Below are 26,922 nucleotides of genomic sequence, written 5' to 3'. Positions count from 1 at the left end.
GCCCCAAGCCTCATGTCGTCAGAGTTGCTGCGTGGGCCCTGAGGAGCTCTGGAAACTGGCTGTGGACCAGGAGATGTGATGAAATTCCTCTGTGGCTATGGTTGGGCTGAGATCTGGCACCTCCACAGTCACTAGTCTTTCTTCATGGATTTATCGTGAATCATTCTTCAGCTCACTTTATAATAGCCTTTACTGCTGCAATTACTGCTTGTTCTCGGTACTTTGTGGTTTTTAGCAGTATTATATTTATATTACTGTTACAAATATTAACAACTCCTAACTTTAAGTACTCTTAGAATGTCATACATTATGTAGTGCAGTGAACACTAGACGTGGGCGAGAAGGCTGGGGTTTTATTTGTGGCTGTGTCTCTTACCGCTGTGTGACCTTTAGCCAGTCATAACTTCTCTGAGCCGCATGTCATAACTTCTCTGCGCCGCATGTGTAAAAGGTATATAGTACTAGGCTTACCAGATTATCGGGAGGCAAAATAGTGTATAAAAATAAGGTCAACTGTAAAATGATGTGGACACAGAAGGTATCATTGTTTTAGGATAGAGAAGTCTTTTTAATGTAATAACTCTACTATTTTGAGGGATAAGCAGCATGACAAATCATATATACTATTAACTAAAATAAACTGACGGAAGTCTGTAATGTGTAAGTCTGTTGATCAGGTAGATTTTATTTAGGAGTTTTTTGGTACTTTAAATGCATGTGCAATTGAGGTGAAAGCATAGCCACATAGATCTAATAATAAATTAACGAAAGAATCTCATGTTCGCTGTAATGACGTTTGCTGTATTCTGCTTACCCCCCTTTTAAACAAAGAGACCAAAGTCCTTAAATTATATAGTGGGATGTAGGGTGAACTTTCTTCACCTTCTGTTCTGCTTTGCCTGAGAGGTATTATTTCTCACTGCCTGTTTTTATTACATCTTGGGGGTACGTGCCTCCCTGTTGGGCTTGGAGGGCTGTGTCCCTGGGGCTCCTGTACTTGGCAACTCATTTCAAATGGTACCTGCTCTGTTGTTTAGGAGGAGCTGCAGGTGGCGGATACGCCCAGGTCATCCCTATGGAAGAGGTAAGATTCCAAGAGACATGTGTCTTGTGTCACTGTTTTTCCCTCCTGGAACCTTTTCTCTGTGCTTCTATAAATACAGGCCCACAGTACTTTATCCTCGATCGCAAAGTTCTGAAGGCTCTGAAAACCAGAAATGTTTGTCTGACCCATTTGGGGGAAAACCTGACATTTACTGTTAATGAGCTACTTATGGATTTTGTCTATGCCACTTGGTGTAAATATTCATATATTTTGCTGCAGAAATATTATTTTTGATTAATGGATGCTGACCTGGACCCTGCTTGGAATGTTTTATAAATAAATTATGTGTCCATCACATTACCTTTCTACATTCCAAAAAATTCTGAATCCCAAAACCCACCTCAAGGGTTCTGGATGAGAGGATGCAGGGCTCTATCTCCATCAATCATCTGTTATACTGCCGAATTCAGGAAGGCCTGGACTCTTCACTTCTGTGAACTGAGACTCCAGAATCAAATCAAGTCAGTCATCTGTATCCACAGGTTCCACATCCATGGTTTTGACCAACTGCAGCTTGAAAATACTCAGGAAAAAAAATTTTCCAGAAAGTTCCAAAAAGCAAAACTTGAATTTAATGCACGCTGGTAACTATTTTCGTAACATTCACATTGTATTGAGTATTATAAGTAGTCTAGTGATGATTTAGATTATACCGGAGGATGAGAGTATGTTATATGCAAATACTACACTATTTTACATAAGGGACTTTGAGGATCTGTGGTTTTTGCTATCTGTGGGGTCCTGAAACCAATTCCCCATGGATACTGAGGGACAACCATAGTTCCAAAAAAAAATGGTCCAAATAGGCCAATGGTGTCAATTCTTATTTCTACAAGACCAGTTTCTACACCCTGTATTAACACTTCCTTGTCCCCTGGATTTAACCAGTGACCAGGTCTTGTCAGTGCCACTCTCCACATCAGCCTCTTGGTTCAGGTCCTGAGAAGTCTTCCTAAAGCCCATGTCCTTTTCTGTTGCCTGCGTTTCAGCCGTTACTCCATCACTCTCCGTCCAGCACAGCACGGCCACTCCCTGTGTGTTGCCGCTCTGGCCGTCTCTCCGCCCCCAGTGTCTCAGGTTCCCACGCCACCCTCCCTCTCTCCACCCTGTCAAACTCCTTGCCCTGTTGTCTCTTGGTTCCAAGCCTGGAATGGTCTTCCCTTCCTTTCCTGCCTTCCCTGCTCAGCTCACATTTCAAATGGTACCTGCTCCGTCGAGGTTCTGTTCCATCCCACGGATCCCCTCCTGCTCTGTGTTTACCTCCGTGTGGTCCCGTGGGCCGTGAGGAGTTAGACCCCCTGGGCCCCAGCACTTAGCAGTGTGCCCAGCACGTAGGAGGTGCTCACTAGGAAATATTTGTTGATTTTGTTGAAGGAATAGGAAAGGTTTTTTTTTTTTACCCACAGAGATGTGAGCATCATGGAAGCTAGAGGGAAATTTTGGATAATCGTCAAATATTGGGGGTGGGAGTGAGAAAGAATAGTCAAGGCTTGGCTGAGAAAAATAGTCCCAGGCCTCACATCTGCAGGAGGATGAGTAACAGTCACAAGCCAGGAAGCTCCAGAGCCAGGGGGCCAGGTTGGGGATGGAGTGTAAGGAACGTGGCCTGGGGAACAGCTCAGGGTTGTGCCATCGAGTACTGAAAGGGCGCTGGTGACCTGCTGTCCTGTGGCATCACCTGCATGGCCCAAGTTGGGCCAAACTGAGGGACAGGGTAGTTAGAACTATCTGAAGAAGTTAGCAAATTACAAACATGCTGATTCTACAAATAATAATCATGTGTGCACATAAGATTAGAAGAAAAATAACAGAAATAGAGAGTTGTGAGAGTGATACTTTTTTTTCTATTTCTCAGGCTGTCACATTCTATATTATTCTATTGCTACTGTGTGTTTTATTCCCTGCCTTATTCCAAAGTATATTTGATATGGTACTATTTTCTTAATTATAAAACAGTACATGAAAAAAGAAAACCAAAATAAGGAATCCAATCATTAAGTCCATCAGAATTGTTTCACTCTTAACCTGAGAAAGGAAGAATTTGCAATAGAACGTCTGTGCAAGTGTTCTTTGTTGTCAAGTGGAAGACTCTGACATTTTCTGATCTTCGGATTCAGGCTATATAAAACATATCCTAAGCATTGTAAGGGTATGTCATTAGCATAATATTTTGTTTATTCGGCAAGTCCTTCAGTACTGCAATGGTGGTTTGAAACAAGTAGGAAGATGTTTTCATTTCATTCTATAGTTCAACCTTCACCTGACTGGGGACATCCATGCCATCACCGCTGCTAATAACTTGTTGGCCGCTGCTATCGACACAAGGATTTTGCATGAAAATACTCAAACAGATAAGGTGAGAAAGGCTCCTTGTTGGCCATTTTGGGCATCTTATCCTGGGATTCCTGGATTAAGGAACTCATGAAAAAACTTTTGGAGTCTGAAAGTTCTCTGAAATTCTATTCAAAATGTTGTGAATTGTATATATGTCCTTATTTCTTAAGGAGAGGATCTATACTTTGGTAAGATTCTCAAATGAGTTTATGACCACTACCAAGTTATTGGGAGAATTATGCTAGTTGCACTTTTTAAGCCAAATTGTCTTCAAGACGAACCTTTACTTTTAAAGGTAATTGGTAGACAAGTTCTCTTAGTTTTGCCCATGGGTGTAATCTCTGGTCTCTGCTAAGGGGGTTGGAGAGATATCTTTAAAGATTCTGATGTTACAGGCAGCTATCCTAGATGCCCTGCTAAACAGGTCAGACCCCCTTTTTGGGCCTCAGGGCTGTAGGGTCTGAGAGGTAAATCACACACCTGAAGGGGACAGACTACTAGATGCTAATTCCTCATAGACATAGGACATGGATAAAAGTGGGAATTTCTGACACATTTTACAAAGGTCCTGACATCCTCCAATTAAACTAACTGCCTAGTGAGTTTTTGAAGCCAAAAATAAATATAGAGATAAATTTTAATTTGATGGTTATAAGGCCGTAGATCAAGAAATGTATTTTCATACAAACCCTTTACAATGTGCATTATTGCAGATCTAGTCAGATTTATTAAAATGACAGAACTTCAGGCTAAATTGTTTACATTAACCAAGAATTTTAATAGGGTCTGTAATCTAAACAGTTTGGTTATAAATGTAATGAACTTTGTCATATTCTGTAAATTGTCCAAGTTCATGGTTGGCCCTTAAACTTTTGTGAGTTTTGTTTTTATTTTGCGTTTCTAGGCGCTGTATAATCGACTGGTTGCTTCAGTGAATGGTGTTAGAGAATTTTCAAAAATTCAACTTGCTCGGCTGAAAGTAAGTTTCTAGTTAATGGTTCTTTAAAAAGAAAATACCCTGGAAACAAATCAGAAAAATTGTCAGAACCAGAAATTCTGAACTTGGTTTGATTTTGATTTTCAGTTGCTTTTTTTTGGATATTGAACTCTAAATAGACAGAACAATGTAACAGAGATTGCCCGGAACTAGATGCCTGAGGCCTTGATCCTGCACCAAAAAGCAGGTGGACAAATTAGTTCACCCTTATAGATGTCAGCTTCTTCATCTATAAAACGAGAGCACCACTCTGCTGAGAACTCTAGTCAACTAACAAATGAGGATTGCCAGGAGTCTTCCTTTCTCATGGCATTTCTTAACGTTCTAAGAAAGACTTTGAAAATTCATCTATTTCAGTTTTTATTGTAGCAAGATTCTAAGATTGTATTTGTGGATGTGCTCTTAATTCTTATCCATTTTACCATTTTCTAGTGCTGTTTGCTACTTAATGCCCTACTATCACATAGATTTTCCCTTTGCTTTTTTTCAGAGGTTAAAAAATAACTATAATGGTATAATCTACAGCCACTGGTTGGTGAGAATTGGTTTAAAAAAGTCATCCCCTGGCTTCTTACTGAACCAACTTCGGTTTGTTGAGAATAACGCACAATATGGTATCCTCAGCAGCTCCAACGTTTATAGTTTGTTTCCCAGATTCTTTTCTTATACTTTATCAAAAACCACTTTGTTAGAGTGTTTTCTTTATAGAAAGAGATGCTTTAAAAGTTTTAATTTTTTTTCTTGTGGAATTAGAAATAACTTGAAAACGTAGACATAATTGTTACTTAAATTATTGGTAGGGACTTCCCTGGTGGCACAGTGGTTAAGAATCTGCCTGCCAGTGCAAGGGATACAGGTTTGATCCCTGGTCTGGGAAGATCCCACATGCCTCGGAGCAGCGAAGCCCGTGTGCCACTACTACTGGGCCTGCGCTCTAGAGCCTGCGAGCCACAACTACTGAGCCCGTGTGCCACAACTACTGAAGCCCACGCGCCTAGAGCCCATGCTCCACAACAAGAGAAGCCACTGCAACGAGAAGCCCGCGCACCGCAACGAAGAGTAGCCCCCGCTCGCCACAACTAGAGAAAGCCTGCGCGTAGCAACGAAGACCCAACACAGCCAAAAATAAAAATAAAATAAATAAATAAAAGAGGAAATTGTTAAAAAAAAAATTATTGGTATTTGTATCTGAAAAGAACAACTAGTGAACTGGAGCATCAGTTAGATGGAAGTTTTATGCCCCTTCTGTGCACGGCACGTGGTGACCATGTAGAGAGCCTCAGGCCATGACAGACAATATGGCACTTATTCTTTGCATACTGTCACCTGTTTTTCAAAGGGTGTATTATTACAAATACCTGTGTCTCCCATTTTAGGAGGTGTTTGGACTCATTCTTTTATGAGTTAGACTAACCTACCATTTACTTGAAGTTCAGCTTAGTTTTTAAAAAGGCTTTACTAGTCATGGAGAAGGTAAAAGTAGAGGGATAATTTGGTTCCATCTTGCTTTTTATTCCTTCTAAAACATATTTTGTTCTTCTTAATCATTAGAAACTGGGAATAAATAAAACTGATCCGAGCACTCTGACAGAAGAGGAAATGAGGAAATTTGCCCGTCTTGACATTGACCCCTCCACCATCACATGGCAGAGAGGTAGGTGCTTGTGGCTAGATGGGGAGGGTGACGTGTCTTCCAGCTGGAGCTCTTCATAAACGCACAATTGTATTTCTTCCCACTGTTTTCCTCGCTTGCGTTACATAATCCCTTCATTTATTTCGGTCACTTATTTTACCAGCCTCTTCTCTCATCCTTGCCTCCTATTTAGGAGAAAAAGCTGTACCCTTAGCTCATCCCATTCACCCCATCTCTTCCAGATTTCCAAGGAAAATTACTTTTTTCCTGTCTCATCTCTGGCCTCCTGTATTCTCTTTGGGGGTAAAAATGTCTGTGTCTCTCCCCTTAATTGTCCTGCTGCCCTCTGTATCGACCATTCTAATTTCTTCCTCTCTTCCTCACCACTAGCTCTAAGCAGCTTAGAAATTTGTATTTTCAGTGCAGAATCTTTTCTCTGAGTCTAGTGCTTCCAGCCACTTACTAGAATCCCCTTCAGCATTTCAAATGTGGGGTAGAGGGACGTCTGTCCTGACCTCCCTGTTTTCCTCTTGGCTGTGACGCCCCTCACTTCTCCCGCACTGCCCTCCACAGGGGTGGGATAGTGGGGAAAAGCACTAAATGTGGAGTCAGGAGCGTTGAGTGGGTGTCTCCCCCTCAGCCAGTCACATACCTGTTCTGGGCCCCAGTCTCTTGGAGATGGAAATGGAGGCGGTAATATATAATTACAGGCATGTGGTAATAGCACTTGATAAAACCTACCGAAGAGTTAGATGGTATGTATTCCTTTTTTTTTTTTTTTTTAGAATTAAATCACAGCTACTATTACTTTAGTACCAACCATGACAAGATTTTTTCCAACTTTTTTTTTGAATTTTTGAATTTTATTTTATTTATTTTTTTATACAGCAGGTTCTTATTAGTCATCCATTTTATACACATCAGTGTATACATGTCAATCCCAATCGCCCAGTTCATCACACCACCACCCCCACCCACCGCTGCTTTCCCCCCTTGGTGCCCATACGTTTGTTCTCTACATCTGTGTCTCAATTTCTGCCCTGCAAACCGGTTCATCTGTACCATTTTTCTAGGTTCCACATATACGCATTAATATATGATATTTGTTTTTCTCTTTCTGACTTACTTCACTCTGTATGACAGTCTCTAGATCCATCCACATCTCTACAAATGACCCAATTTCGTTCCTTTTTATGGCTGAGTAATAATCCATTGTATATATGTACCACATCTTCTTTATCCATTCGTCTGTCGATGGGCATTTAGGTTGCTTCCATGACCTGGCTATTGTAAATAGTGCTGCAATGAACATTGGGGTGCATGTATCTTTTTTTTTTTTTTTTTTTTTTTTTTTTCCACACACACACACTGTATTTTATTTTTACAAGAGATAAATAGACTGACACCAAGCATTGTACATGGATGACCACAACAAAAGCAACAATGATTGCAATTACCAAACATGAAACACACTCATACTATGTCATAATATTGACATTCAGTCCAGTAATCCTCCACTGTAACAGCTCCTTTACTTTGCAGTGAAAATTGATTTGTATATTCTTTGCCTCTGAGTCCTTGTGGGATTTTTTTTTTTTAAATTCAGACAGAAAGTCACAAAAATTATACTCATCCTCATCAGTTCACTCAGTCCCATGTAATTAATTTTTTTTTTCATCTTGATCTTTTGTTAGCACTTTTATGAGTTCATCAGTTTTTCATTAGAGTTCTGAAAATGCTTATTCATTCAGTTCAGCAGTACAGTCAGTTACCAGAAACCTGTACTTGTCAGAGTCTTTTCCATGAATTTCTTGAAGATGAAACCCTTTTATAGGAACATACTTGCAAAATCATCAGAGTACACCCAGAACTGTCTGTAAATGACAGAAGACTTAAAAATGACCATGGTTAAAGATTTGATGAAAGTTCATAATAATGCAGTTGACAAGAAAATTAGTTATTTCTGAGATATACATTTTAAAGTAATAACTAGGATTATTACTTATAACCTTATACCAGAACATATAAGATTTTTAGAAGTTTCCTGTAATGTCTGAAACATTTATATTAACATATTTCCATACATATTTCCATACAAATACAAATATAAGATTTTTAGAAATTTCATGTAATGTCTGAAACATTTATATTAACATATTTCCATACATATTTCCATACAAATACAAATATAACATTTTTAGAAATTTCATGTAATGTCTGAAACATTTATATTAACATATTTCCATACAAATAACCCAATGAAAGTTTAGTATTAGTTGTTTTGTTTGTTTTTTTATACTGCAGGTTCTTATTAGGCATCAGTTTTATACACATCAGTGTATACATGTCAATCCCAATCGCCCAATTCAGCACACCACCATCCCCACCTCACCGCAGTTTTCCCCCCTTGGTGTCCATATGTCCATTCTCTACATCTGTGTCTCAACTTCTGCCCTGCAAACTGGCTCATCTGTACCATTTTTCTAGGTTCCACATACATGCATTAATATACGATATTTGTTTTTCTCTTTCTGACTTACTTCACTCTGTATGACAGTCTCTAGATCCATCCACGTCTCAACAAATGACTCAATTTCGTTCCTTTTTATGGCTGAGTAATATTCCATTGTATATATGTACCACAACTTCTTTATCCATTCGTCTGTTGATGGGCATTTAGGTTGCTTCCATGACCTGGCTATTGTAAATAGTGCTGCAATGAACATTGGGGTGCATGTATCTTTTTGAATTATGGTTTTCTCTGGGTATATGCCCAGTAGTGGGATTGCTGGATCATATGGTAATTCAATTTTTCGTTTTTTAAGGAACCTCCATACTCTTCTCCATATTGGCTGTATCAATTTACATTCCCACCAACAGTGCAAGAGGGTTCCCTTTTCTCCACACCCTCTCCAGCGTTTATTGTTTGTAGATTTTTTGATGATGGCCATTCTGACTGGTGCGAGGTGATACCTCATTGTAGTTTTGATTTGCATTTCTCTAACGATTAGTGATGTTGAGCATCCTTTCATGTGTTTGTTGGCAATCTGTATATCTTCTTTGGAGGAATGTCTATTTAGATCTTCTGCCCATTTTTGGATTGGGTTGTTTGATTAGTGATGTTGAGCATCCTTTCATGTGTTTGTTGGCAATCTGTATATCTTCTTTGGAGGAATGTCTATTTAGATCTTCTGCCCAGTTTTGGATTGGGTTGTTTGTTTTTTTGATATTGAGCTGCATGAGCTGTTTATATATTTTGGAGATTAATCCTTTGTCCGTTGATTCGTTTGCAAATATTTTCTCCCATTCTGAGGGTTGTCTTTTCGTCTTGTTTATGGTTTCCTTTGCTGTGCAAAAGCTTTGAAGTTTCATTAGGTCCCATTTGTTTATTTTTGTTTTTATTTCCATTCCTCTAGGAGGTGGATCAAAAAAGATCTTGCTGTGATTTATGTCAAAGAGTGTTCTTCCTATGTTTTCCTATAAGAGTTTCATAGTGTCCGGTCTTCCATCTAGGTCTGTAATCCATTTTGAGTTTATTTTTGTGTATGGTGTTAGGGAGTGTTCTAACTTCATTCTTTTACATGTAGCTGTCCAGTTTTCCCAGCACCACTTATTGAAGAGACTGTCTTTTCTCCATTGTATATCCTTGCCTCCTTTGTCACAGATTAGTTGACCATAGGTACGTGGGTTTACCTCTGGGCTTTCTATCTTGTTCCATTGATCTGTGCTTCTGTTTTTGTGCCAGTACCATATTGTCTTGATTACTGTAGCTTTGTAGTATAGTTTGAAGTCAGGGAGTCTGATTCCTCCAGCTCTGTTTTTTTCCCTCAAGACTGCTTTGGCTATTCGGGGTCTTTTGTGTCTCCATACAAATTTTAAGATTTTTTGTTCTAGTTCCATAAAAAATGCCATTGGTAATTTGATAGGGATTGCATTGACTCTGTAGATTGCTTTGGGTAGTATAGTCATTTTCACAGTATTGATTCTTCCAATCCAAGAACATGGTATATCTCTCCATCTGTTGGTATCATCTTTAATTTCTTTCATCAGTGTCTTATAGTTTTCTGCATACAGGTGTATTGTCTCCCTAGGTAGGTTTATTCCTAGGTATTTTATTCTTTTTGTTGCAGTGGTAAGTAGGAGTGTTTCCATAATTTCTCTTTCAGATTTTTCATCATTAGTGTATAGGAATGCAAGAGATTTCTGTGCATTAATTTTGTATCCTGCAACTTTTCCAAATTCATTGATTAGCTCTAGTAGTTTTCTAATGGCATCTTTAGGATTCTCTATGTATAGTATCATGTCATCTGCAAACAGTGAGAGTTTTACTTTTTCTTTTCCAATTTGGATTCCTTTTATTTCTTTTTCTTCTCTGATTGCCGAGGCTAGGACTTCCAAAACTATGTTGAATAATAGTGGTGAGAGTGGACATCCTTGTCTTGTTCCTGATCTTAGAGGAAATGCTTTCAGTTTTTCACCATTGAGAATGATGTTTCCTGTGGGTTTGTCATATATGGCCTTTATTATGTCGAGGTAGGTTCCCTCTGTGCCCACTTTCTGGAGAGTTTTTATCATAAGTGGGTGTTGAATTTTGTCAGAAGCTTTTTCTGCGTCTATGGAGATGATCATATGGTTTTTATTCTTCAATTTGTTAGTATGGGGTATCACATTGATTGATTTGCTCATATTGAAGAATCCTTGCATCCCTGGGATAAATCCCACTTGATCATGGTGTATGATCCTTTTCATGTGTTGTTGGATTCTGTTTGCTAGTATTTTGTTGAGGATTTCTGCATCTATATTCATCAGTGATATTGGTCTGTAATTTTCTTTTTTTGTAGTATCTTTGTCTGGTTTTGGTATCAGGGTGATGGTGGCCTCATAGAATGGGTTTGGGAGTGTTCCTTCCTCTGCAATTTTTTGGAAGAGTTTGAGAAGGATGGGTGTTAGCTCTTCTCTAAATGTTTGATAGAATTGACCTGTGAAGCCATCTGGTCCTGGACTTCTGTTTGTTGGAAGATTTTTTTTTTTTAATTTATTTATTTATTTATGGCTGTGTTGGGTCTCTGTTTCTGTGCGAGGGCTTTCTCCAGTTGCGGCAAGTGGGGGCCACTCTTCATCGCGGTGCGCGGGCCTCTGACTATTGCGGCCTCTCTTGTTGCAGAGCACAGGATCCAGACGCACAGGCTCAGTAAGTGTGGCTCACGGGCCCAGTTGCTCCGCGGCATGTGGGATCTTCCCAGACCAGGGCTCGAACCCGTGTCCCCCGCTTGGGGAGGCAGACTCTCAACCACTGCGCCACCAGGGAAGCCCTGTTGGAAGATTTTTAATCACAGTTTCAATTTCGTTACTTGTAATTGGTCTGTTCATATTTTCTGTTTCTTCCTGGTTCAGTCTTGAGAGGTTATACCTTTCTAAGAATTTGTCCATTTCTTCCAGGTTGTCCATTTTATTGGCATAGAGTTGCTTGTAGTAGTCTCTTAGGATGCTTTGTATTTCTGCAGTGTCTGTTGTAACGTCTCCTTTTTCATTTCTAATTTTATTGATTTGAGTCCTCTCCCTCTTTTTCTTGGTGAGTCTGGCTAATGATTCATCAATTTTGTTTATTTTCTCAAAAAACCAGCTTTTAGTTTTATTGATCCTTGCTATTGTTTTCTTTGTTTCTATTTCATTTATTTCTGCTCTGATCTTTATGATTTCTTTCCTTCTGCTAACTTTGGGTTTTGTTTGTTCTTCTTTCTCTAGTTCCTTTAGGTGTAAGATTAGATTATTTATTTGAGACTTTTATTGTTTCTTGAGGTAGGCTTGTATAGCTATAAACTTCCTGCTTAGAACTGCTTTTGCTGCATCCCATAGGTTTTGGATTGTCGTGTTTTCAATGTCATTTGTCTCTAAGTATTTTTTGATTTCCTCTTTGATTTCTTCAGTGATCTCTTGGTTATTTATTAACGTATTGTTTAGCCTCCATGTGTTTGTGTTTTTTACGTTTTTTCCCCTGTAATTCATTTCTAATCTCATAGCATTGTGGTCAGAAAAGATGCTTGATATGATTTCAATTTTCTTAAATTTACTGAGGCTTGATTTGTGACCCAAGATGTGATCTATCCTAGAGAATGTTCCATGCACACTTGAGAAGAAAGTGTAATCTGCTGTTTTTGGATGGAATGTCCTATAAATATCAATTAAATCTATCTGGTCTATTGTGTCATTTAAAGCTTCTGTTTCTTTATTTATTTTCATTTTGGATGATCTGTCCATTGGTGTAAGTGAGGTGTTAAAGTCCCCCACTATTGTGTTACTGTCGATTTCCTCTTTTAGAGCTGTTAGCAGTTGCCTTATGTATTGAGGTGCTCCTATGTTGGGTGCATATATATCTATAATTGTTATATCTTCTTCTTGGATCGATCCCTTGATCATTATGTAGTGTCCTTCCTTGTCTCTTGTAACATTCTTTATTTTAAAGTCTATTTTATCTGATATGAGTATTGCTACTCCAGCTTTCTTTTAATTTCTGTTTGCATGGAATATCTTTTTCCATCCCCTCACTTTCAGTCTGTATGTGTCCCTAGGCCTGAAGTGGGTCTCTTGTAGACAGCATATATATGGGTCTTGTTTTTGTATCCATCCAGCAAGCCTGTGTCTTTTGGTTGGAGCATTTAATCCATTCACGTTTAAGGTAATTATCGATATGTATGTTCCTATGACCATTTTCTTAATTGTTTTGGGTTTGTTTTTGTAGGTCCTTTTCTTCTCTTGTGTTTAGCACTTAGAGAAGGTCTGGTTCATTCTACCCTGTGGTCACTGCTCCTTCCCCTGGGTCCCAATGTGCACAGTACTTTGGGTGTGCCCTCCAAGAGTGGAGTCTGTGTTTCCCCCGTCCTCTCAAAGTCCTGCAATCAAATCCCACTAGCCTTCAAAGTCTGATTCTCTAGGAATTCCTCCTCCCGTTGCCAGACCCCCAGGTTGGGAACGTAACGTGGGGCTCAGAACCTTCACTCCAGTCAGTGGACTTCTGTGGTATAAGTGTTCTCCAGTCTGTGAGTCACCCACCCAGCAGTTATAGGATTTGATTTTACTGTGATTGCTCCCCTCTTACCGTCTCATTGTGGCTTCTCCTTTGTCTTTGGATGTGGGGTATCTTTTCTGGTGAGTTCCAGTGTCTTCCTGTCGATGATTGTCCAGCAGCTAGTTGTGATTCTGGTGTTCTCGCAAGAGGGAGTGAGCGCATGTCCTTCTACTCCACCATCTTGGTTCCTAATCGATGGTGTGTATTCCTGATCCTTCCTGTGTTGTTCTTCTCAGACCTCCCCTCCCTCCACCTTTCCCCATTTTTCCACACTTCCAGAACATTTTTATTATATGTTTGATTTATTACAGTTACCTTTTTTTTTTTAACATCTTTAATAGAGTATAATTGCTTTACAATGGTGTGTTAGTTTCTGCTGTATAACAAAGTGAATCAGCCATACATATACATATATCCCCATATCCCCTCCCTCTGGCGTCTCCCTCCCACCCTCCCTATCCCACCCCTCTAGATGGACACAGAGCACCGAGCTGATCTCCCTCTGCTATGCAGCTGCTCCCCACTAGCTATCTATTTTACGTTTGGTAGTGTATATATGTCCATGCCACTCTCTCACTTCATCCCAGCTTACCCTTTCCCCTCCCTGTGTCCTCAAGTCCATTCTCTACACTGAAGTTACCTTTCAACACATTTTCTTGCTTCCATTTCCAACCCCCAATTCTGTAGGTTCATAGTGTAGAGAGAGATGTCTTGTCACCTCCTCGCTCAGAAGCCTCCAGCCGGGATGGTAAAATCGCCATCACATAGCATGGCCTTCAGGACCACCACCATAAGGCCCCACATACCTTTGCTTCCTGTCTGCTTTGTCCCTCTGCCCGCCCCTGCTCCACCCCATCTCCATGTCTGCCTTCCCAGACATACCTCAGGCCCCCTCGATCCACGAAACTTCCCTCCTGGGAATCCATTCACCCTGTTCACTAAGAATTTAGTGAGGTGGGGAAGCAAAGACCTGGGAACCAATCGTGGCTCTGCCATTTACGAGCCATGCAGCTGTGGACAAATGACTTACTTTCCTCATCTTTTTTTTTTTTTAATTAATTAATTTACTTATTTATTTTTGGCTGTGTTGGGGCTTCGTTTCTGTGCGAGGGCTTTCTCTAGTTGCGGCGAGCGGGGGCCACTCTTCATCACGGTGCGCGGGCCTCTCACTATCGCGGCCTCTCTTGTTGCGGAGCACAGGCTCCAGACGCACAGGCTCAGTAGTTGTGGCTCACGGGCCCAGTTGCTCTGCGGCATGTGGGATCTTCCCAGACCAGGGCGCGAACCCGTGTCCCCTGCATTAGCAGGCAGACTCTCAACCACTGCGCCACCAGGGAGGCCATCCTCATCTTTAAATGGAGTCATAATAGCAGCCTTTCCCTTGCACGGCTCTACTGCGACGTGAGAATGCTTTCCAAACCCTGAAGTGCCACCCAGATGATCACAGATGCCACTGTGGTATTAGTTGTGTGAAGCAGTTTTTCTGTGTATGTGTGTCTCTCAAACTCCTAAAGGAGAGTAAAATCTCTTTACAAACTTTTGAAGATTTTTTTTTTTTAATTATAAAAGTGGTAACATTATACAGATTTTGGAAATATCTAAGAAGAATCAGAAACATCTTACTGTACTAATAAAACTACCACTCAAACTTTTTTTATGTATCTATGTTTTGTGTATAACTTGAATTATAATTAGAGGTGTAGATTTTATATCCTACGAGTTTCATTTATATCATAATAAGCATGTTCCAATTTGTTAGTGATTTGTGGTAATGGTCATTTTAAATGATTCCAGAAAAGTCTTTTGTGGATGGATGAACCGCAGCTTACTTAAGCACGCCTCTATTATTGAACAGACCAACATTATTTTTAATTACCGATATGAATATGTTCAGCATTTTATTGGGAAGTCTACTACCTTTTTTTTTTTTTTTTTTTTTCGGCCGCATTGGGTCTTCATTGCTGTGCAGGGACTTTCTCTAGTTGCGGCGAGCAGGGGCTACTGTTTGTTGCGGTGCGGTGGCTTCTCTTGTTGCGGAGCACGGGCTCTAGGCATGCCGGCTCAGTAGTTGTGGCTCGTGGGCTCTAGACCACAGGCTTAGTAGTTGCGGTGCACGGACTTAGTTGCTCCGCGGCATGTGGGATCTTCCCTGACTAGGGCTTGAACCGGTGTCCCCTGCATTGGCAGGTGGATTCTTAACCACTGCGCCACCAGGGAAGTCCTAACTTTTTTTTATAACTAGGATTAATTATTACTATACCATTATATCTGAAATGCATAGTCAGCTTTTTCAAGGCATTTGTGAGTTTGTGTTACTCTTTAAAACATTTTTGTGAACAAAAAATTAATGCAGGTGGAAATCAGTGTATTTTTTTTAAATTTATTTATTTAATTTATTTATTTTTGTCTGTGTTGGGTCTTCGTTGCTGCGCACGGGCTTTCTCCAGTTGCAGCGAGCAGGAGCTACTCTTCATTGTGGTGTGTCGGCTTCTCATTGCGGTGGCTTCTCTTGTTGCAGAGCATGTGCTCTAGGCACGTGGGCTTCAATAGTTGTGGCATGCAGGCTCAGCAGTTGTGGCTCACGGGCTCTAGAGCGCAGGCTCAGTGGTTGTGACGCACAGGCTTAGTTGCTCCGCGGCATGTGCGATCTTCCCGGACCAGGGCTCGAATCCGTGTCCCCTGCGTTGGCAGGCAGATTCTTAACCACTGCACCACCAGGGAAGCCCTGGAAGTCAGTGTATTTTAAACCTAGCATGGGGATATGCTCAAAAAGAAATTTTACACAAGGGGCGTTCTTCCGCATCTGCATGGTGGCTCCAGCTGAGGCAGCCACCAGAAATAGGGCCACGACTCATCCAGTGGGTCCTGGAAGAAGAAAGGCTACACAATCCCTCATATGTACCCAGGGCCACCTTGCAGATTGCTTTCTCCCCAAGAAGCATGAAAGGACTGAAGCATACCGTGGTTGCAAATCACTTTTGATGTGAGTGATAACGTTAAAAAATTACTCCAGATAAATACTAGAATTGTATTGTTGTTTAGGGCACTAAAGTGCTAATTATTGCTATAGACAAGCCACCTAGGTCAGAGGAGTTTGGAATGACATTTGATAGCTAGTTTGGCTCTTATTCCCATGAATTAATATAAGAAATAGGACTGGGCTTCCCTGGTGGCGCAGTGGTTGAGAATCTGCCTGCCAATGCAGGGCACACGGGTTCAAGCCCTGGTCTGGCAAGATCCCACATGCCGCGGAGCAACTGGGCCCGTGAGCCACAATTACTGAGCCTGCGCGTCTGGAGCCTGTGCTCCGCAACGGGAGAGGCCGCGATAGTGAGAGGCCCGCGCACCGCAATGAAGAGTGGCCCCCGCTTGCCGCAACTAGAGAAAGCCCTTGCACAGAAAAACGAAGACCCAACACAGCCATAAATAAATAAATTTAAAAAAAAGAAAAAGAAATAGGACTCTCCATCAAATAGATTGAGGTCATTTAATAGTAAGATTTTTTTGTTGTTGTTCTTTTTTTTAAAGACAATATTGGCTTAGAGCTAGAAAGAGTATAGCCTTTGGGTGAGATTAGATGCTTTTATAATTTGATAACTAGAGAGGGGACACTCAGTGACCACATGGGGCTAAAAAACTCTTCTGAGACCATAGATGTCGCATATTTAATGCTCACCTCTTCCCTTTTACCCTTTGTAAGAAATTTAACTCGTGGTTGTTTTCTCCTATGCTTCCTGTCACTAGCTTGAAGGCCTCATAAGTGCCTGGTAACAGGGTGGAACTGGGAGCCGATAGACTATTCCAGAAACACATAGTATAAGCAGAAGAAACAGTGGACATCAAGTCATTTTATTGTTCCTCGAAGGAAGTGAACCCTGCTTTTCTGAGTATCAGAACCCCTGGGGCCTCACAGGCCGTTAGACCGAGGACCAAGAAGCCTCAGTCTCCAGGGAACTGACATCCAGTTACTAGTTCCCAGCACTCCCCTACAGCCTTGCAGGGAATCGGTACAGTTCTTCTGCCAAAGCCAAAGTAGTGGGCCTAGCCTCGATGTCCTACCCTGTATTTCCCAGTTGCTGAGCTGGTGCTGCCCCCTCTCCACGCCTACCTGCACTCTCCATCTCTCCCCTTGCCAGTGAGTGCCTTCCATCAGAGAATGATGCCTTGTCCGTCTTTGTATCCCTCTACAGCTTGCACAGGACCTGCCACAAAGTTGGCCCTCAGTAAATAGCCCTGAAATGAATGTTTCTCATTCCATCTTTAGCTCTATCACTTAGAGGGCAGGAATTCCGTATCAGTAACTTAGCGTTACTTTCTGTTATCCATCTTTCTTGTGTATCAGAATGTAATCTTCACATTTCTCTTATGTATCACTGTCATTTCACACATGTCTTTCCATGGACATCAAAAGCCTGGTGAGACGCCCTGTTCTACCAGGGCTGTGCTAATAAACGCACAGGTGGCCTTCTGATGCCGCTGATTATAGTTGATCTTACTAAGTTTTTTTGGGGGGGGGGCGGTTCTTGTTTGTGTTTTCTTTGCTAAATAAAAACCAGCTGAAATTCCAATAAAAAGATCACATTAGGATTGTGTATACTACACATGAGAGTAGGAAATATTTTTACTTTATATGATTCTGCACCATTGGTCTTGGGAATAAAGTACTAGCTAGTGGTAATAGTGAGAGGCATTCCTTTCTCTGTATGCCCTCTGCTTATGCCTTAAAGTCATAGAGAGGTTTCTGTGTGCTTGAGGAGGGTTGCCTGGGTGCCCGTATGGGTGTGCGGTAATGTGAATGTATATATGTATGTGTGAGAGAAAGGAGAGGGTTTGTTTGTTTTTGTTTTGGGGGGGTTTTTTTGGTTGCGTTGGGTCTTCGTTGCTGCGCGCGGGCTTTCTCTAGTTGCGGCGAGCAGGGGCTGCTCTTCGTTGCAGTGCGCAGGCTTCTCATTGCGGTAGCTTCTCTTGTTGCGAGCACGGCCTCTAGTCTCATGGGCTTCAGTAGTTGTGGCATGTGGGCTCAGTAGTTGTGTCGGCCCCCGGGCTTAGCTGCTCCGCAGCATGTGGGATCTTCCCGGACCAGGGATCGAACCCCTGTCCCCTACATTGGCAGGCGGATTCTTAACCACTGTGCCACCAGGGAAGTCCCGAGAGGAGAGTATTGTATGTAGAGAAAGAGGCCGGCAGCGAGTCAGGGAGCAACAGAGGCAGGCAAGGTTGGCAGGTCTGGTCGTGCTTCGTGTGTGGAAGAAAACAGTCACAATTTCATCCTATGGATGCTGTAGTCCCCAGATACACAATTCCCGCCACCGTTTTTGTCAGAGCCATATTAAACATTTAGTAAATTGGATCTAAGTTGTCAGTGTGGATGGCTTGCTATTTGATGCGGTATAAATTATTAGTGAAGTCTGTATCCTTCTGGCTTTACTTTCTGGCATTGTAGATTTGGTTTTCACAAACAAAATGCAAATCAGTGCAATTCATACAGGCCAGTGAAAAGAGTAAAGAGAATTGATACTTACTCGAATCATCATTGACTTCTCCCCCCACATATACTACTTTATTTGGGGGGTTTTTATATGGTAAAATATACATAGCATATCATCTTAATCATTCATAAGTGTGCAATTCATGGCATTAAATATATGCCACGAATGGCATATAGGCCAAGGCTTGGGATGGTTACACCATCACCACTAACTACACCCCAAACCTTTTCATCATCCTCAATAAAAACTCAACACTCCCTAAATCATAAGTCCTCACCTCCCCTCAGCCCCTGGTAATCACCATTCTACTCTATGTCTCTATAAATTTGCCTATTCTAAGAACCCCATACAAGTGGAATCATACCGTATCTGGTTTATTTCATTATCCATAATGTTTTCAACGTCCGTCCATGTTGTATCATAATATATCAAACGTTCACTCATTTTATGGCTGTATAACATTCCATTGTATGTCTATACCACATTTTGTATGTCTGTTCATTTGTCAGTGGACACTTCGCTGTTTCCACCTCTTGGCTGTTGTGAATAACGCTGCTATGATCATGGGTGTGCAATAGCTGCTTCCAGTTCTATTGGATATATACCTGGAAGTGGTGGGTCATGTGTTCGTTCAATGTTTAACCTTCAGAGAGGCTTAATTGGCTTCTTCTGGTGCCTCAGGTTTCAGTGTAAAAAGGACACTCCTTCAGAAATGCTTTTCCTTACTGCCCGTTCAAGACGGCACTCCACCCCAAACCCCTTCCCGAGACACACCGTCATATCCCCTCCTTGGTTTCCTGAAGGCACTTAGTGCTAGCTGGGTGATCCCTAGTTTATTTGACCCCTTTGTGTGATCCTCCCACGGGGTCATCAGCTCAGGGAAGCCAGACCTGATCTCTTGCTCTCTGCTGCCTCTGCAACACCCAGAACAATGCCAGACACACACTGGGCGGCCAGTCCCTGCTTGTTGATGCTCTGTTCTCTTCTCTTCCAGTCATGGATACAAATGACCGATTTCTACGAAAAATAACCATCGGGCAGGGAAGCACAGAGAAGGGCTATTCCCGGCAGGTAGGTGGTGTTTTCTCCAGGGAGGGCTCTGCTGTTGCACTTAAACCGGCCCAGAAGCTGGTTCCCCACATTTCTCCTCCTGTCCTTCCACCCGCCGTAACCAGTGGGCCCCTGATGAGTCAAGGTGTTTCTTGCAGTCCCTCAGCAGGACTGGGAAATCATCAGGAGACAGAACGTCCCCAGTATTATTTTGCCATCCTTTTTCTGTGTGATTTTAGTTGTGTTTCTGGTAAGAGCCGTTCAGGGTGTCCCTTGAATATACATTCTAACATGTTTTATTGCCAACCCACCCAGTTAGTACTGTATCTGCATAACAACTGAAAAATGAAAATCTCAGACACATTACTCACGTTTCATAAACCAAAGAACAAACACCCAGTTATTTGGCTTAATAGCCTAAGAAGTTGTTAAGGATAATGTCTTATTACCCGCATCCAGAAAATGTAGAAGATAAATTATGATGTCCACCTTCATTTTAATAGGTCTCCAGTGTGGGGTGATGGTGCTTAGTGAATATAAATTCATTCTATGATTTTTCAGCCAGGCCCAGTAGGCCTCTAAATTATTATTTTTTGTAGTAAACTTTATAGCTTAAGACACTTTTAGATTTATAGCCTTTACATTGTTAAGTTTTTATTAACCTAAAAAGAATCACTTTTACTGTAGTATTCAGTCCTCATACCAAATAGACTTTTGGATCTTTTGAAATATTTGAATTAAAAAGTGAATCTGAACAACAAGGTCCTACCCTATAGCACAGGGAAGTATATTCAATACCCTGTGAGAAACCATAATGGAAAAGAATATAAAAAAGAATGTGTGTGTGTGTATATATATAAAACTGAATCACTTTGCTGTACAGCAGAAATGAACACAACATTGTAAATCAACTATACTTCAACTTAAAAAAATTAAATTAAATTTTTTAAATGAATATGAGGATTGAATCGAGAAGACCAGCTAAGCCCCTACTCCATCCCTCCTCCAAATCCTGGAACTTGCACACACAAACAGATTTCAAGTAGTCAATATCCTTGCTAGAAAACCAGAGTGATGGCCATACTCTTTGGGGAAGCTTCTGAAAGATAGGAAGATGGAATTGGATTGGTGGAGAAAAGCACAAACCAAAATATGGTGGAAGTACTGGAGGGGGTCGCTAAATTCAAAGGCATTAGATACCCAGTTCTCAGATACAGGAGAGGGATGGGGACAGCTCCCAAAAAACTGGTGCACAGGCACCTTCCTGGGACACCTGTGTTGAGACACAGCCAGTGGATACATTGGTCTCAGCCTCGGGGCCCAGCCGTGGGGGGCGGCTCACCTCAACGTCACAGATGTGCTTGTGTACCATGCTTCCTGGCTGGCAGTGAAAAGCATCTGGTGCAAGGAAAAGCAGTATATTGTGACACTTAGGAAAGGGCAGCCTTTTGTCATTTGCACAGTGGGCAACCTCAGGACTAATCCTGTGAGAGACTGCAGGACAGGAAACCAAGGAGCAGCATGTCCTGTGTCCTACTCTCTTGAATGTCTAGAGACAGGGTGAGGTTGTCAGAAATCAGGTCCCCAGACAAGGAAAAGGGAGCATCAAAGCCAGGAATCGTCCGTATTAAAGGAAAACCCATATCATGAACATGGACACCAGACCCAGCAAAGAGAAGCTTAGATGCCCTAGACAAGATTGCAGATCAGATGGGGGGTACTTTGAAGAGATTACTATCAGTATTCTCAGAGACTTAAGGGAACTGTCCTACAAGGATTGAGAATTAGCTGCTGTGGAAAAAAATGGGTTAAAGTAGTGTCAAAATAAAAATCCAGTTAGTGGATTGTATAAGAATAGGGTTAACTGAATGAGAGAGGAAAGTTCAATCCAAGAAACTCTCTCAGAACATACTACCAAAAGGAAAACCATAGAAAATATAAAGGAAAAATCAAGAGACATACGAGACACACCGAGAAGTTCTAATACTCATCTCAAGTTACCGGTGAAAGTAACAGAATGTATTCGAGGAAATAATAAAAAGGGAATTTATTGACTTTAAGGAAAATTTAGAATTTTCATATTAAAAGACTTAACAAGTGCTGAGCAGCATAAATGAAGTAGACTTACACCCAGACACATAATGTTGAAATTTCACAATGCTAAGGGTAAAAAAAAAAAAAAAAATCCAGAGAGCTGCCAGAGAGGAAAAAAGTCTTGATGAGTCACAAAGGAGTAAGATTCAGATTGTCATCAGACTTCTCACTGACAGCACTGAATGCGAGGTGACACTGGAGTTCTGAAGGAACAGGATTTTCAATCTAGAATCCTTGAGTAGAAAGAAAAAAAAAATTTGGAACAGAAAATACAGAATAAGCTGGAATAAGTCAAACACAGTAGTTTGGCCTAGTAGAATTGGCACTGACATAAAAAGCAGAAACTCTAATGAATAGATAATTTTGACATAAATAAAAATTAAAATCTTCCATATGGAAAAATGATTTACAAAATCAGTAAAAGACCAGTAACAGTCTGGGAGAGGTTATTTGCAGTATAAATATAACAACGGGTTAAAGTGCCAAACATAAAAAGAATTTCCATAAATTAATACTCAAATCCTGCTCTCAGTAAGGCCTTCACTGGTCACCTTCTTTAAACCTGCCCCTGCCTGTCCCCAAACTCCCTCTTTCTTTCCCTGCTATCCTTACTTATTTGTTTATTTTCTGCATCCCCCCACTAAGATGTGAGTTTCATAAGGGCAGGGGTTTTGGTATGTTTGTTCACTGCTGTATTCTCAGTGCATAGGACTTTGTTACATAGGAGTAGTAGGTGTTCAATAAATCTATACTAAAGAAATGAATAGGATAAGTAGAAGACAATAAGACTTATCTATGAGCTCATTAAAACATAAATAAATTAATATTAAATGTTAGTGAGGATGCAAAGAAATAGAGACTTTTATACAGTATTGGTGGGAATATAAATTGTAAAGCCTTTTGGATGATAGTTTGTTAGTATTTAAAATTTGAAATGTCGGAACAATTCTAACTTCAGGACTACAGATTCTTTTTAAAAAGGGGGGGGGAGGGCTTCCCTGGTGGCACAGTGGTTGAGAATCTGCCTGCTACTGCAGGGGACACAGGTTCGAGCCCTGGTCTGGGAGGATCCCACATGCCACGGAGCAACTGGGCACGTGAGCCACAACTACTGAGCCTGCGCGTCTGGAGCCTGTGCTCCGCAACAAGAGAGGCCGCGATAGTGAGAGGCCCGCGCACCGCGATGAAGAGTGGCCCCCACTTGCCACAACTAGAGAAAGCCCTCGCACAGAAACGGAGACCCAACACAGCCAAAAATAAATAAATAAATTAATTAATCAATTTTAAAAAAATAATAAAAAGGGGGGGAATATTTACTCAGGTACAAAAAAAAACTCTATAGGATACTAATTGCAGCATTTTTTGTAATGGTGAACATTGGAAGCAATCCAGTGTTCATCATTAGCGGTGATTACATATATTTGGTGTATCCTTTTGCACAACAGAAACAGGTAGCCGTTGAAAATGATAAAGTGTACATCAGGGGAGTGACACAGAGCTCTCATACAGATTGTGAAATTGAAGGTTTGTGCATACAAACGTTTGGACACCAAGGGGGGAAAGTGGTGGTGTGGGGGGGGCGGTGATGGGATGAACTGGAAGATTGGGATTGACATGTATACACTGATATGTATAAAATAGATAGCTAATAAGAACCTGCTGTATAAAAAATAAATAAAATAAAATTCAAAAAAATAATAAAATAAAATCTTGGAAAAGAAAAAAAACACACGTTAAAAGAATTTGGACTAAAATGAATATAGTGTAATCCAGTTTATGTTAAGAAAAAGCCAGCATACGTGTTTATATGTGTAAAAACACATAAAATGGAAGCTGGAAAGCTGTTCACCTTCTGAAATCAGTGACTTCTGATTTCAGAAGAGGAATTGTAAGGAAGTTCTTTCACGTTTTCTCTGCATATTTTTGTACTCTATGTTGGCACTAGAGAGATGCAGGATTAACAATTGCTGTGATCTGAATGCCTATTTTGTGCCTTGTATTGGTAGGCCCATTACATATGTGAGCACATTTAGTTTGTAAATCTGGTTTGCAAATGAGAAAAGTTGCCATATTGTGTTAAGTGACTTGTCCAAGGTTATGTTCTATATTGCTTTATGCATACATATTGTTAAGTAAAAAGGGATTATATCTAAGAGGTTTAACTGCTTTTTTTAACCTTAAAACTATTGAGGACATCTTTTTATGTCAGTAAATGTAGATCTATATCATGTTTTTTGGCTTGTGGGACCACACGGCTTGTGGGATCTTAGTTCCCCAACCAAGAATCGAACCCGAGCCTTTGGAAATGAAAGTGCGGAGTCCAAATCACTGTACCGCCAGGGAATTCCCTATATCATCATTTTTTTAATGCCTATATAATGCCACGTCTTGTAGATGTACCATAATAGATACAACCATTTCGCTGTTAATGGACACTTAGGGTGTTTGCAGTGTTGGGCTATCATAAATAAGCTGTAACATACACATGATAAACAGATCCATAATTGCAGAGTCACAGGGGATTCGCATCCTTGTCAACATGGCTTTTTGTCTTTTGTCTAAATCTGTGATAAACAATAAGAATAATCTCATCTACACCTTTATGTGATTTAGAAGTATTTTATTTGCAAAACAAAAGTGAGCAGCCCTCTATTAGCTCTACCATTCAGGCATAAAATGAGTAACTATATATTGATCCTTGTTTCATTCTGATGTTGCTAGAGATGCAAAATTTTGAAATTGTAACGATTACAAATGAAGAACTTATGGGTGTTATACATTCCACTTATCACTTACACAGTTAATATTTTAAGAATATTTCTAGCCTCAGGTTTTGCGCAGAAAGTCTCATCATTTTTAGTTATTTTTCATAGGTACTGTTTTTAATGGAACGGTGGTGTAGAAAGCCCTAAATTTCACACAATGAAAAACCACTTAGGTTTGGAATGGGTTATATTGAGAATGTAATAGTTGAGTATAGGTGCATTTGCCTTTCAGGTAATGTGTTTTCACTAAATCAATGACTACTGAAATCTCAACCAGGAAGTAGCCAGAAAGCTCCTTCTTTCCTTCACTTCCTTTCTTGTGGGTGCCAGAAATGGACAATAAAATATCTCCTGAGGTGATCCCTCCAGGGCACAGCCATTTTCTATGTAAGACTGAACTTGTCTGGCTCACATGCTCCTTGGGAAGGAGTGTCACGGAGTGGTCTTGTCCAGTGGCTGAATGCAGAGGGGGAGGCCGTGCGGGGTCGTTGTGTCTCTTTTGGTTCCTGTCGGATTGTGTCCAGCTTGGAATCAGAGCCAGGAGCGGGAATAGGAAGGCCAGGAACATTTCTTAGGAAGTAGCCGCTCTCCAGCATTCATGGCTGGACAGTTCATGATCTGATGTGGCCAAGCCTCCGTGGACAGCTCAGAATTGATTCCATGTCACCTTATGACCGGGGGGATAACAGCAGTCGAGGGTCTCCTCACCGCTGTGCTGAGCTCTAAGTCTGGGAAACTGGCCTCAGAACCCACTTTTTTCACGATCTGCTCCTCGCCTCTTTGCTGGGCAGACACATGCATCCCCCTTGACACACATAAACAACAGCAGGGGTAGGCAGCAGACTCTTCCTTTATTTTGCCGGTATGCATTGAATGCCTCCTGCATTTCACACTCAGGCCTCCAAGCTGGGGACGCAGGAGCAATCCCTCCCCAAAGGGTCCCTGCCTTCACGGCACTTACAGTCCACTGGTGGAGCCGTGCGTCCATCAGATCATCACGTTAATAATGACAAGGCTGAAACGTGCTACAGAAGCAAATCTCATAGCGCCGTGAGCTGCTGTAACGGGGGGCCCAGCCAGGCCGTGCTCAGCACAGCAAATGGAGGAAGGGGTGGCCTCCCAAGGGAGCACTGATCCCAGGACCGGGCATGTGCTGGAAACTTGTGCCTCTGAGAACAGCCCATCGAGGGTTAAACCCTGGGCCTGCAGGAATTGCTGCAGTACAGATTCCCATGGAAATGGCCATCCAGGTGGAGCTGCAGCTGACCAGTACCTTGGCTTTGCCTTTTCAGGCGCAGTTTGACATTGCCGTGGCCAGCGAGGTCATGGCAGTGCTGGCTCTGACTGACAGCCTCGCGGACATGAAGGAGCGGCTGGACAGAATGGTGGTGGCCAGTGACAGCAACGGGCAGCCCGTGACGACAGGTGATTTGGTACGTCCATCTCAGAAGCTCCAGAGAGCTCGCTGCCCCTGTGCTTTGGTGATCAGGAGAAGGAAGGTTTTCTTCTTCTTACATCGCTGGGTAACAATGGGAATTCAGAGAGTTTCTGCACACATTTTCCTGCTCACGATCCCGTTTGTCTTACAACTTCATCGTGTTCTCACAGGCGTTTATAACATGCTTGTACCTGACTGCAACCAAAGCATATGAAATCTATCTCATGAGCTTTTCACGATCCTTTCCAGTCCTGATGTCTGCTCTGCCTGGGGTTGCGGTCATCCTCCTGCAGCCTGTGCCTTTTTTTAAAAAGTGTGATCTATGCTGGCTTTAAATTGAGGGCAAATCACCTTTCCAAGGAATAAGAAGTGACTCCACCTTCATGAAAGGGAAGTTTGAGTTAAAAATGGCACATTTTTGGCTCTAGCCTGCTCCCTGGGCGCCCTGGCTTGTTTAATTTTGTGCCTTCGACTTGGGTTTCACATTATAAAAACAGAGCTCCCCCTTAATCATTCTTTCTCATGTAGCTTTCTGTTGCGTGGAATGATGCTTCTTACAAAGCTTTCATGGTACCCTGGCACGCCACCACCTTTCTTAGTGCTTTTTGTGATTTGGCATGCTAATCTTTTTTCCTTTTTTTAATAACCAACTTTACTGTTAATCCCCATCAATGGTGTAGCTATTTCATTTGCTGTACGTGTTTATAAGCACATAGTACTTAGTACAACGTAGGCAGCCATTACTCTAAATTTAAGCTTACTTTCCCACATATCGAGTCACGTACCATAATGGAATCTTAAATGCACACTGATGATTGAAAAACAGTTGTGAAAAGAAGACAGGCAAATTAATATTTTATTAATTCCAGGGCCTTGGGATATAATTTTAAACCTTTGCCAAAATGTCTTGGTTACCTTCTGGCTCTTTTGAAGAGATGAATCTGAATGACT

The 26,922-nt window shown here is 41.4% G+C and overlaps 1 protein-coding gene across 1 annotated transcript in view; it reads left to right on the top strand.

Annotated features, from left to right (window-relative positions):
- The window catches only part of MTHFD1L (methylenetetrahydrofolate dehydrogenase (NADP+ dependent) 1 like), a 202,743-nt gene that overhangs the window by 57,512 nt on the left and 118,309 nt on the right, over positions 1–26,922 (top strand). Inside the window, exons 13-18 of the mRNA XM_057527877.1 lie at positions 1,038–1,084; positions 3,354–3,461; positions 4,344–4,418; positions 5,988–6,090; positions 19,619–19,695; positions 25,826–25,966. Of these exons, the coding sequence (XP_057383860.1) occupies positions 1,038–1,084; positions 3,354–3,461; positions 4,344–4,418; positions 5,988–6,090; positions 19,619–19,695; positions 25,826–25,966 (551 nt within the window). The remainder of the gene's footprint in view (positions 1–1,037; positions 1,085–3,353; positions 3,462–4,343; positions 4,419–5,987; positions 6,091–19,618; positions 19,696–25,825; positions 25,967–26,922) is intronic.

Source organism: Balaenoptera acutorostrata, chromosome 14 (assembly GCF_949987535.1).
Source record: "Balaenoptera acutorostrata chromosome 14, mBalAcu1.1, whole genome shotgun sequence".
NCBI classification, from domain to species: Eukaryota; Metazoa; Chordata; class Mammalia; order Artiodactyla; family Balaenopteridae; genus Balaenoptera; species Balaenoptera acutorostrata.
Note: the sequence above shows the minus strand (reverse complement) of the source record. Positions and strands in the feature narration are given on the sequence as shown.